Raw genomic sequence first — 13028 nt, 5'->3', positions numbered from 1 at the left:
TAATGCCAAAATGGGACCTGTCGATTGTGCTAGAGGCGCTGTGCGTGCCCCATTCGAACCCATTGACACTGTGTCGTTGCGTTTATTGTCTCTCAAGACGAGTCAGCTCCTCGCCTTGACTACGGCTAAGCGAGTGAGTGATTTATGTGCTCTCTCGACACGGGCAGATTGTTTGATCATATCTGATGACAAAACAAAAGCTGTGTTACGCCCTAACCCGGTTTTTATCCCTAAGGTTAATCGTGGGTTTAGGGTTCAGAGCTGTGCTCTGAGCGCCTTTTTTCCTCCTCCTCACGACGGAGAGAGGGAGAGGCGTTTACATTGTCTATGTCCGGTGCGCGCGTTGGCACAATATGTGAAGCGCACGGCAGGACTGAGATCTTCTCCCCAGCTTCTGATCTGCTACGGCGGACAGAAAGCCGGGGCACCACTCTCGAAGCAGAGGCTGTCCCATTGGATTGCGAGGCTATTAGCCTCGCATACGAATCGAAGGGGCAGCCCGTGCCGACTGGCATTCGGGCTCATTCCACCAGGGGCATGGCCACATCAGTGGCCATTCTCAGGGGAGTGGGAGTGGAGGAGATATGTGAGGCGGCGTCTTGGTCGTCGCCATCACTTTTTGTACGGTATTACTTGAAAGATATTCTTCCTCATCCTTTTCTCATTCTGTCCTCAGTTTTGCTGATGACTGATGTAGTGGGAAGGCACTTGGATTACCCTGGTCATGGGGATTCTATTCAAGTGTTGTCAGGATGAATACGGATGTGCCTGGGGAGGGGACCCTCCTCCAGGACATGTTCCGTTAGATCAACAACCCTACGTGCTCACGTAAGGGTTAGATCAGTGATATTTCTTCCGCATCCTTTTCTCATTCTGTCCTCAGTTTTGCTGATGACTGATGTAGTGGGGAAAGCACTTGGATCACCCTGGTTGGGGATTCTATTCAAGTGCTGTCAGGATGATTACGGATGTGCCTGGGGAGGGGACCCTCCTCCAGGACATGTTCCGTTAGATCTACAACCCTACGTGCTCACGTAAGGGTTAGGTCAGTGATATTCTTCCTCAATCCTTTCTCATTCTGTCCTCAGTTTTGCTGATGACTGATGTTGTGGGAAGGGCACTTGGATTACCCTGGTCATGGGGATTCTATTCAAGTGCTGTCAGGATGAATACGGATGTGCCTGGGGAGGGGACCCTCCTCCAGGACATGTCTGTTAGATCAACAACCCAACGTAAGGGTTAGGTAAGTGATATTTCTTCCTCATCCTTTTCTCACTCTGTCCTCAGTTTGCTGAGGACTGATGTAGTGGGGATGGCACTTGAATTACCCTGGTTGGGGATGCTATTCAAGTGCTGTCAGGATGATTACGGATGTGCCTGGGGAGGGGACCCTCCTCCAGGACATGTTCCGTTAGATCTACAACCCTGCGTGCTCACGTAAGGGCTAGATCAGTGGAGCAGACTCGTGTGGGTTGGGCCAACTTTTTAAGGTTGTCTTGAACCAACATCAGTGGTCAGCTCCGGGTGCCGCTGAGATTGTTTTACGGATTAATAGTCTCAGTGGGGGTACATTTGGCCTCGTTCGCTCCGCCTAAACCAATAGGAGCAGAGCTCCCCTATGGGGCGGAGCTCCACGATATAGAACGATAGTTATGGAGATAGACTCCAGTTCTATGAGTGGAGCGGAGCCCCATAGGGCTGCTGGCCCACTTCGACTCGTTCAAACCCGGCTGTTTTTGTATGTTTGGGAGAATGAGGTAGCGAAGTACACCCCTTATATAGCACCCCAGGCGGGCGCAGGCATTGAAAAATTCAGTCATTGGCTACTTTAGGTAGCGGGTAAACCAATAGGAGCAGAGCTCCCCTATGGGGCTCCGCTCCACTCATAGAACTGGAGTCTATCTCCATAACTATCGTATTGTCCTCCTCTTTAGAGCCTGGTGTGATTATGATTCTGCAGTGTTGTTCTCTCTCTCTACACAGCGTCAGGCTTAGAGATGTGGCACTTTGTGATTTTACTGATTCTCACTGGAGCTGTTGGCATTTCTGGACAAGGTAAGAACATCTTTGTTTTCCAGTCACATGTTAGAGCAGAGCTAGTAGAGACACCAGTGGTATGCATTTCACCTGTCGAGGCATATCAGGTGTATGGATTTCACATGTTAGCTAATTGAAGCCTCAGGTAAATGTGTATCTATTTTTGTAACTTTTAACTTTTAACTTTTTTGGTTGATTCTTCTTTTAACTTTTTTGGTTGATTCTTGAAGAATGTAGCTTATAAAAGCCTCATGAGCTTAGTTTAACTGTCTGACTCCATCAGAACCCAGAATATAAGATTGTTTTACTTCATTGTTGTAAAAAATGCAATCATAAACAAACACTGTATAGCTTCAAAACATAGTTAACACTATAACTATGTTCTCATGGATGGTCAGTCCTTTCATCCATAGCTTTATGTAAATGTGGTTACCCCATCTCTAAGCTGTTTACCAAATAAACTGGCGTGGAAAACGCCTTGTTATTGTTTGAACTCTAGATTACAGAATTGATTGTCTTTCGGATATTCAAAGTATGCATCTTATTATGTTTCTTTCATACCTTTGCTCAAGTCCCTCATGAGAGCAGCTGCATCTTAAGTTGCTTTGAGTCAGGAGAAGCTCAGGTCTACGTGGACACTGATGAAGAGGAGATTCTTCATGCTGATTTTCAAAATGAACTGGAAGTCTACTCATTTACCCTCCTTCACTGCCTACAACCCTGCCTTCTGGCCTGGCTTCTATGAACTGGCCAAGAATAGCAGAGAGTTATGCATTCATGCATTCTACTTAACAAGAGCTACACAGGCCGGAGAGGGCACTCCCACTACAACAGGTAGGGACAAGATATCACACAAAACTTTACTTTACAGTACATTTAAAAAAAAATATATAATATTATTGTATTTAGTTGAGAACTAGGTTGAAATAGTAATTACACAGTAACATATAACCAATGCATAACTTGTTATAGCTCCTGAGATCTCCATCTACCCCAGGAACGAGGTGGAGCCGGGGGTGGAGAACTCCCTCATCTGCTTTGCCAATCATTTCTACCCCCCTTCCATCATAGTCAAGTGGACCAAGTGGACAGAGAAGGACCAGAACAACACAGATGTGACGGAGGTGGCTTCTCTAAGTCTGTTTCGTTCTAACAATGATGGAACATACCATCAGTTCTCCACCCTGAGGATCACTCCCCAGGCGGGCGACGTCTATGTTTGCTCTGTGGAACACGAAGCCCTGGAGGAATCCAGAGTCAGGTCCTGGGGTGAGTTAACGTTAAAGTCTGGGGTCAGTCAGGTTTTGGGATGAGTTGGTACGTACAATGGGGTATGGGGTAGGTACTAGGATGGGATGAGGGGATTCTCCATTGATTTCTCTTGACACTTAGTGTTTCTTCCTTGAGTGACTCTGTCCCCCTCTTTGTCTGTCTCTCTGTCTGTCATTCTGAGCTGGAGGTTGGTCACGGTGAGCCACCTAGTGATACTCTGTTCTGTGGTCTGGCTGTGACTGTGGGTGTGCTGGGTGTGGCAAGCTCCTCATCAAAGGACACCAGAGAGGGCAGCAGTGTCTTTACTGATGTTGAGATGGTACTGCTGCTGTGGAAGCATGGAAGAGTATGATGGAAGTGTGCAGTTCAATAAACATGATTTCTACAGTACATCTTCTACTTGCGATGATGTTTACAATTAATGTAAGATCAGTCGTGGTGGTATTTCTATAAGACCCTTCTATAAGACACATGCAGCTACTGTACAGGGTCATATTGTGTATGAGGTGGGGTGGGGGAGTCCATGTTTGTCTGTATGTGTTTGAGTCTTTTAATCCCTTAATTTATAATAACTAAAATGTGTTTGTACCTTTATCTTTTGGACTACTACAGAAGACATCCTCACTGCACACTATTTTAAAATATAAATATAACGATGACAAAACAGGTCATTTTGGTTGGACCAAGACCTCAGAGAGATGCAATATAAAACAACCTAGAGCATCTGAGCCTGTGCAGTAATCGGGAAGCCAAGAACCTAGGTGTTATTATAGATAATGACCTAACTTCTGAGCCCTATATGAAATGTTACTAAAATTGGTTTCTTTTATTTAAAGACAGTAGGCTAAATGCCGTTTCTTTTAGAAACCTCCATCCGTACCAGCCAGTCTCGTATCCAGTCTCTTTCAGACAGGGGTGTTTGGAAAACTAGAGCTGCAGCTACTTTCCCAAACTCTTTGTAGTCTGTTCAACATGCATATGATGCATAACTATTGAACCTTTCATCAAAACCCCTATAGAGCGCAGTAGTGTCATAGACAGATCAAGTATACCAATGCAAGTGTGGACCAGCGTACTCATTCACTGTTGACTAACTCCAAGGTGATGAGACGTGGCTGCTGAGCAAACAATACCCAAACTCAATACTGTTAAGTTATTGTTAAAGAAGAAGTTATGCTTGAAGTCATAGGAAAGATTCCAATTACTTATTCCAATTATAGGTAAACAATAAGAAGCTTGGGCTTTCATTTCATTTCATTTATTTATTTTTGCACATGAGATTATCATACATGTCAATGCACAATAAAAAAAAAAGGAAAGAAAAAAAAGAAAGAAAGAAAAAGATCTCACTTGGTATTATTTTTCTTCATATTGATAATCACTACATTTCTTATTTTGTATACACAGGCTTAAGCATGTGATTGGGCCGGGCCAGTGTCCGTGTAGAAAATGAACCAATGAGCCGCTGCCCCCTTTTTGGGGATATTCAACGGCCTAAACCTTGGAGGCCCACCTGCCATCGGGCATGTCAGAACCAACAAGAACCTGAACCTATGAATGTTACTCTATGTACCTGTACATTAGATGTAATAAAATACATTCTGATTCTGATTCTCTTGGACCCCTGGTCTGGGATAGGTGCTATAGAAATTATAAAATATTTTTTTCTTCTAAAGATTACACAAATCCACTGTTGGTCCTGACAAGTCATTATGCTAGTAGGAACACCACATGAGCAAGTTTACTAGGCTGTGACAATATACAAGACATGATACTGTACAGTATAGTATATCACGGGAAATGATAACTACAACAACTAATGATACAATCCATTTGGTTTGGTCATGCAGAATGCCAGGTCACCCTGCTAAGCAGGTACCGGTGTTAAACCGGACACAGAGTCTATGGTATGGTATGATTGTGCTGGTTTTTGGGGTTAAAAGTGTATGGCCTCCCCGCTATGTATATTGTATTATAACTATATTATAATATAATAATAATAATAATAATATAATAATAATGATTATATAATATAATAATAATAATAATGAAATAATAATAATAAATAAAAATAAAAAATGTTTATTAATTATTTTATTAATAATGATATAATAATATAATAATAATGATTATATAATATAATCATAATAATAAAAATAATATTAATATTAATAATGATATAATAATATAATAATGATTATATAAAATAATAATAATAAAAACAATACAAATAATAATAATATTAATATTAATAATGCTATAATATAATAATTATTATTATATAATATGTTAAAATAATAATAATGCTATAATAATATAATCATAATGATTATATAATATAAAATAATATATAATAATAATGATTATATAATATAATAATAAATAAAATAAAATAAAAATTTATATAAAAATAATATAATAATAATAATAATAAAAAAGAAATAATAATAATAAAATAATAATATTAATAATGATATAATAATATAATAATAATGATTATATAATATAATCATAATCATAAAAATAATAATAATATTAATAATGATATAATAATATAATAATAATGATTATATAATATAATAATAATAATATAATAATAATATAATAATAATGATTATATAAAATAATAATAATAATAATAAAAAAGATAAGAAATAATAATAATGATATAATAATATAATAATAATGATGATATAATATAACAATAATAATAATAATAATAATAATGCTATAATAATATAATCATAATGATGATATAATATAATAATAATAAAATAAATAAAATAAAAATATTAATAATGATATAATAATATAATAATAATTATATAATAATATAATCATAATTATTATTATAATAATAATATATATACTATATAATTATAACTATATAATATAGGTGTTAACAACAATTACAATATTGTTGTGGAACAGATAAAGCCCATAGTCATAGTTCTGGCCAGAGAGGGACTGGCTCCAATACTCCACAGAGAGAGACAGCAAGCGCTCCATCACCTATGAACATCAATAACAATGTCTCAATCAGAACTTGAATATAGACCACTGTGAGGAGAAAATAATGTATAATAATAATAATAAGTAATATACATACAGTATATGTATACAGTATACATACTCTACAGTATATGCATAGAGTGTTGTATGGGTGTGATCCATAATAAACATCTGTTAAAAGGTAGAAGGTCAACTTCTTTAGCAGAAGTACAATGCCTTAAATTCAGCTGACGGCAAATATTTCAGACCTGGATCAAAATCATGTCAAATACTACGTCTGCTTGATTTAGCTGAACAATTGCACTTTTTTTTACTATTCCAACCGGAACTCAACTCTTTGGCATGCATTTTACCCATGTCTGGCACATGTCTAATATCTATATGATAAGATATGACTTCATCCATACCCGTGGCTGCCTATTGGTGTCTTGCAAAATAGTCATTGGATCGGGATCTGAGACGGCATGGCCAACCAAGGTGGGCCCGAACACACGGGCGAGGTTGGTGACATCCATCTTTGTGTCAACTACACACTGGGCCACCCTGTAAGGAGCAGAAGTTTCAGCTGTGAGTTTAAGCATTTCAGAATAAGATAAAAAAACTACTTTGTTCCTAAAAGCAGAACATGGAGTGACCATGAGGGAAAATGCTAACCTCTTAAGGTGGATCATCAAAAAGGCCAGAGTGTCTCTGTTGGGTTGAGGCAGCTCACTGATGGTCTGGTATATCATTGCAAGGCTAATGTCATCATCTTTGATTTCTGTGGGCAAGGAGTGGAATTAATTTAACTTGCATGCAGTAACGATAGAACAAGGCCATGATATGTTCTGCACGCTTCGACGAAGCACTACCAAACGGTTAGAAAAATGAAATGAAAATGTTAGCAATGGAACATGCATGCACATGTGCTTAGGCGGTAACTACTATGGTATGGACCAACCTGCTGCCTCCATGAAGGTGCGGTTGAGGCGGAAGGTGAGCAGTGGCTCTGGCAGTTTCCTCAGTAAGTGTTTGAGGAGACCTGTGATGGAGTTGATGTCCTCCACCTTGCAGAGGGGCGGCGCTGTCTTTGTCCTCAGGAACTTCTCCTTCAGCTTCTTCACTGTACGCTCGGCGCCCGAAACACGGTACAGACCCGTGTCACGGGGTGACATTTGCATGCGGAACCTTTTTCGTCTGTGTTTTGTTTCCCTTCGGTCGGGCGCACCGTTGGTGTTATGGTCACTGCCCCTCCTGTGCACACCTGGTGCTGGTTGATGGTGATTGGGGACTGGGAGTGGCACTCTTCCCCTTTTCTCAATTTAAGGTGCCAGCAAGCAGAGGAGGGGAGCGCAGTTCGAGAACGAGTGGCCAGACGGGAGTACAGAGACACCGAGTGCCGATAAGACGACCACTAGACGAACCCCTGCTGGATACCAGAGGGACCCGCGTGGAATCGAGAGAACGCCTGACTGGGGATAAGGGAGGGTGTGGCACAAAGCACCCTTCCCAGAGTTAAGTGGACTTTACGCCTTACCTCATCATCTGTCGCGGCCTGTGGGCCACTGTAGTCCCGCTGTTGTTGACGGGAACGTCCGGACTATTAGCTCGCCTCCTATACAGACATAGTGTTCTAGGGTTAGCCCCTCCAGTGTTTCTCGTGAACTTTATTTTGCTTTTGCTTGGTGTGTCTATTCTTTTGAGTAGTGTTGTTTATGACGAGCTAGTGGCAAGCTCCTTATTTGTGTGGTTTATTATTTCTGTCTTCTCGACAGTTGTGTGGTTTTCTTTGATCATTTAGTTTTAAGTATTGTTTTGAGTTGTATTATTTTGGAGATCGAGGGCTAACCCTATGGTCTAGCGTAGCTGGGAGTTAGTGGAGGTGCGCACCTTGAGAGTGACTGTCGTCTATAGACCACCTGTTGAGTCCCTCTCCCTCCTGTCCTCAGCGAGACCATTGGCGCCACGCCGGGATAGAGACGTGCCGGACCTTAGGGTCCTTGACCGACGGGATACGGCCGGGAGTTAACCCTGGGGGGGAGCCCGAGTCGAGACTCCATCGGATTACCCCATCCCATTGGACTCTGTTGTTTTTAAAGACTCTATTTTTAATTAGCTTTTGTAATTCCTTTTAATAAAGATTCATTGTGGACTGTTCCTGGTCTCTGGGTGTTGTCTGGGTAACCTTGGTTGGCTCCTCAACAGTATCCTCTTAGAAGGCAGGGGTGTTGGAAAGCTTTAGGGCTGCCCCTGCCCCGTTACACCCGTCTGGGGACGAGGGGATGAAAGAGAGAAAAAAAGAAGAGTGTGATTTAGTGAATACACTGAATACAATGATACACATTGAAATAAAGTTGATTCTGTATGAAAGGGAATGCCAGATGACAGTAAGGGGAAAAGAGCTATACTATCTATGCAACAACGATGCATTGACAATGTTAGTCAGATATGTCAAATGTGCTGACATTTGTAAAGCCCATCTATGTTCCTATTAACCATTTGATGACTGGTTAAAATGACGACTGACCTCGTGCATCCCCCTGTGTTCAATCTCCTTGACACAGTCGAACACTAATGCCGGGATCATGGGAGAGACGGTTGGAGCGTAGTCTGCCAGGGTGGCCTACACATGGGAGAAACATACATAGTTTGTCTAAGATCTTGGACACCACAGTAATAGAGCAAGACATACAACTATACCCAGGTAAAAACAAAGGCTGAAGGTGAGGGAAATATGGAGCTCTGATCAGTTGAAGTAATGGATGCCTTGACTAGGGTTGGACGGTATCACATTTTTGACACCGTTAAACCTTCCCCAAGTTTAACTGCGGTATAGAGTATTACCGCGGGATTAAAAATCACATGGATTGATTTGTGATCAAATCACAAAACTTGCACACAGCCGTGTTAAGATTTGCTGGCTCTCCCTTGTCATTCAGTCGGAACCCAAAATGCTGCCAAATTGCAGCAGTTGCAATTTCTTTAGACACTAACTATGTTGTGCTCGCCATCTGTTTTTCTAATACTCTCTTCTGAGGAGAAGCTGTCTTTGCTGTCTTTTAATTTGACAAATGACATTGTTTACAAAAAGTTCTGTCATCACTACATGACAAAACAAGATGATGATATTAAACAGTACAACAGTGTAACAGACAATAACAGTCTGTATAACAGTGTTACAGGATAATAACAAACAACATGAACAAAACAAAAACTGCTTACAGGTTTGTCTTTTCCTCGACCCCTTCTAATGGCTCTCCAAAGGCCACAGAACCATCCACATCCTTTCTTCTTCCCTTTCACCTTAGTAGACTTGACCAGGCTGTCAATCACTACAGCAGGCTTGATGTCCTGGTTAGGCTGAAGCAGGCTGAGGAATGCATTGGACTTGATATCCTCACTTGCCTGGAGAAGGCTAGTGTCTATCATTGTAGGCTTTAGGGTGGCCATGACCTTAGAAAGACAATGCAGAAAAAACATTTACAGAACAGCTATGAATTGGACATTCCAGTTACTGGTTGTAAAATAAATGAATAATGTATTAATAAAGATAATAAAGATACAAAATGAGAATAACAGTACAACAGTGTACCAGAGAGGGACAGTAGGAGCACTGCTTACAGGTTTGTCAGGCTTGAGGTCCTGGTTTGAGTTGACCAGGCTGGTGTCAGTCACTGCTGGCTTCAGGTCCTGGCTAGGCTGAAGCAGGCTGGCTACAGAAGGCATGGCCTCCTCACCAGACAGAAGCAGGCTGGCGTCAACCACTGCAGGATGCTTGAGGTCCTCACCAGGGTGGACCAGGCTGGTAACAGAACCTCTCTGCTCGTGTTCCTCCAGCAGGAGTTGAAGAGTAGCTGAGTCCATTTTAAACATGAGCTCCCACACCATGCTGTCAAGGCCTGCCACATCTGAGGCTCCGGATTGGAGGCTGGTGGCCAGAATGGGGGCTGAGGATCACAACAGATTTTTGTCTCTGAAGACAACAATATTTGACAACAAACATATCCTTTCCCCCTCTCAGAACTCTTAAAAATGACAAAGTATTTTAAAAGCCATTAATAATAAACCCTACACCAATGAATTAGATATATAACAGTATTTGTTTCTTGAATTGCTTGGAAACAAGAAAAACATATGTGATTTGAGCCAATTTCACCTATATTTCAATGATATCCCCATGCACCAAGGTTTACATTTTCAATACAAGACTGCATTTTAAAACTACAATTTAAATTATAGGCATGAGGTCCTCACCAGGGTTGACCAGGCTGGTAACAGAACCGCTCTGCTCTTGTTCCTCTTCTATCTCTAGCAGGGGTTGAAGAGTAGCTGAGTCCATTTTAAACATGGGCTCCCACACCATGCTGTCAAGGCCTGCCACATCTGAGGCTCCGGATTGTGACCAGAGACCCCAAGCATGTGATGGCGACGGCGTGCTTGGGGTCTCGTCCCCACGGGTGGGCGTGTTCTCGTCCACCTCCTCCATGTGCACAATGCCGGAGGAGGATCGGCGGTGGTGGTCGTCAGAGGGGGAGGCGGGGGAGGAGGCGGTGGGGGAGGCCGGGGGGGAGGGGGGGTCGGGCTGGAGGACGGAGATAGCTGAGCGGAGGCAGTTGAGCCACTGCTGCTTGTGGAAGACGTCGTTCCCCTGGAGGGTGTGAGACTGACCCTGGGACGGGTCCTGGAAACGCACCCGGAAGATGTTCTTGGCTTTGTCTGCGTTGCTGAAGGCCCCTCTGAAGGCCCCCCCCATCCTGACGTCCCCGTCCTGCAGGTCGTCCAGGACCAGCTCCTGGACCGCGATGGGCTGGCGGTACACCTGGAACACCTGCCGCTCGTTCCTGGTCACCGGCCGCGTCATCACCAGAACCTCGTTGAACAGGAACACGTGTAGCTTCGTGCCGCTCTTGTTCCAGAGCTCTCCGTGGCAGAGCAGACTGTTGCATTGTGGGATGCGGGGGTGCCTCTGCCTCTCCTCCAGGTACTCCAGCTGGGCGGAGTAGAAGCGGCACTCAGACTCCCCCTTCCTGCTGTTGATGTCTGACAGCACGCCCTGGATGATGCTGATCGCCTGCTCCAGGAGGAGGGTGTCTGGGTGGTCGGCCGGCGTGTGTCTGAGGATCTCCTTCAGCAGAAGCGGGTACTTGACCAGGCGGGAGCGCGGGATGTCCAGGAAGCTCCAGAGGTCCAACTTCCTGCTGAAGGGCGACTCCAGACAGCGCTGCAGGAAGTCCTGCACCCGGTGGTCCTGCTTCTTCTTGTCCAGCAGAGCCTTGGCCGCAAGCTGGTTACTGCAGTACTCCCTGTACGCATTCAGCCCTGGGAGCCAGCTGACTACGATTTGCCCGACCTCCCCCACGGTCCCGTCAGGGCGCGTGGCTCGGCCCAGCTGGGCCAGCAGGTCCTCGTGCAGCGGGATGTAGGCGTCCAGCTCCCCGAAGATCTGGCTCAGCTCCTCCTCCGACATGATGGACAGCTTCAGCATGGGGTGGTGGTACGCCTTGCGTGCGAGTTGGAGATCCTCAATCAAGTACTTTTCTCCGCGAGACAGCTCAAATATGGCCTCCTGCCTCTTGATCTCCTTGGTGGAGAAGGTTCCCTTCTGGCTGACGTCCAGCGTCTTGGACCACAGCGTGCTGTTCCTGCGCTCGGCCTGCGGCCTAGTACCTATGACCGAATCACAGCCGTGCTGATATTCAGTATAACACACTCCCTCTCGTGTGATATTGCTTAAGTATTTGTTTCTTGTATTGCTTGGTAACAAGAAAAACTGTATACTTTGATTTGAGCCAATTTCACCTATATTTCAATGATATCCCCATGCCCCAAGATTTACATTTTCAATACAAGACTGCATTTTAAAACTACAATTTAAATTATTATTTCGTATTCTCACCTGGAAAGTAATGGTAGTCCATTTTCGTCCGTAATTAATATTCCAAATAGGTTATCACTGTGTGACTGTCTTGATCGCAAGCAAAGAAGAACTAAATTATGGAGTTCTTCAGAAGTTATAAGAATGTGTTTGTAGTGATGCTGTCATTGTGATGCTGTATCGAAGAGATGGATTCGGATTCTTCGTAACTCTTTGTAACCACTTCCTAAATTCTATATGCGACACATTTAGCTACAGTAAAAGAAGTCTTAGCAAAATTGCTTTTAAAAGAAGGTCTTATACACATGATGTTGTTGGCCCACACATTCAGACATAATGGGCTTTAAAAACGCCGTCCCTACTGTGACTTGCGAAATGGAAAAGTATATATTGTAGAGATACTTTACGTCCCAATATTGAATAGGCTATAGTATTCAATAACATCCGTTAGCTATTTTATCTTCATGTCTTTATAAACTAAGAATGTCTACTTAAGAATTGCATACGAGGCAAGTGCACGTTTGGGTGAAAAATGTCAGTGCGTAAAAAGAGCGCACTGGGCCCAGTATTGCGCGCCTGTTTGCTTTCGAATGAATTGCTTTCGGACAGAAGGCTGAATACATGCCGTTTCGTTGAGAAACCTCCATCCGTACCAGCCAGTCTCGGATCCAGTCTCTTTCAGACAGGGGTGTTTGGAAAACTAGAGCTGCAGCTACTTTCCCAAACTCTTTGTCACTGTATGCAAGTCTCTCTAAGATGTCATGCTTTTGGTCTTTAACCAAGTTGGGAGACGTTGTTTTCAACGGCAATTTTTCTTTCTCTATGTCTGAACTCATGCTCCAGTGAAAAACGG

General features: G+C 43.1%; 1 protein-coding gene across 1 annotated transcript; it reads right to left on the bottom strand.

Annotated features, from left to right (window-relative positions):
* Positions 1–8538: 8538 nt before the first annotated feature.
* On the bottom strand, positions 8539–12218 carry LOC308156195 (neuroepithelial cell-transforming gene 1 protein-like; the record flags this gene model as incomplete). The annotated part of the gene is made up of 6 exons (XM_080529550.1): positions 8539–8568; positions 8828–8923; positions 9523–9753; positions 9922–10247; positions 10555–11967; positions 12197–12218. 6 exons carry the CDS (start codon positions 12216–12218, stop codon positions 8539–8541), a joined length of 2118 nt encoding a protein of 705 aa, XP_080385676.1.
* Positions 12219–13028: the final 810 nt, after the last annotated feature.

Source organism: Nansenia antarctica, assembly GCF_963989245.1.
Source record: "Nansenia antarctica genome assembly, chromosome: 4".
Lineage (NCBI taxonomy): Eukaryota > Metazoa > Chordata > Actinopteri > Argentiniformes > Microstomatidae > Nansenia > Nansenia antarctica.
This window is presented reverse-complemented; position numbering and strand designations above follow the sequence as displayed.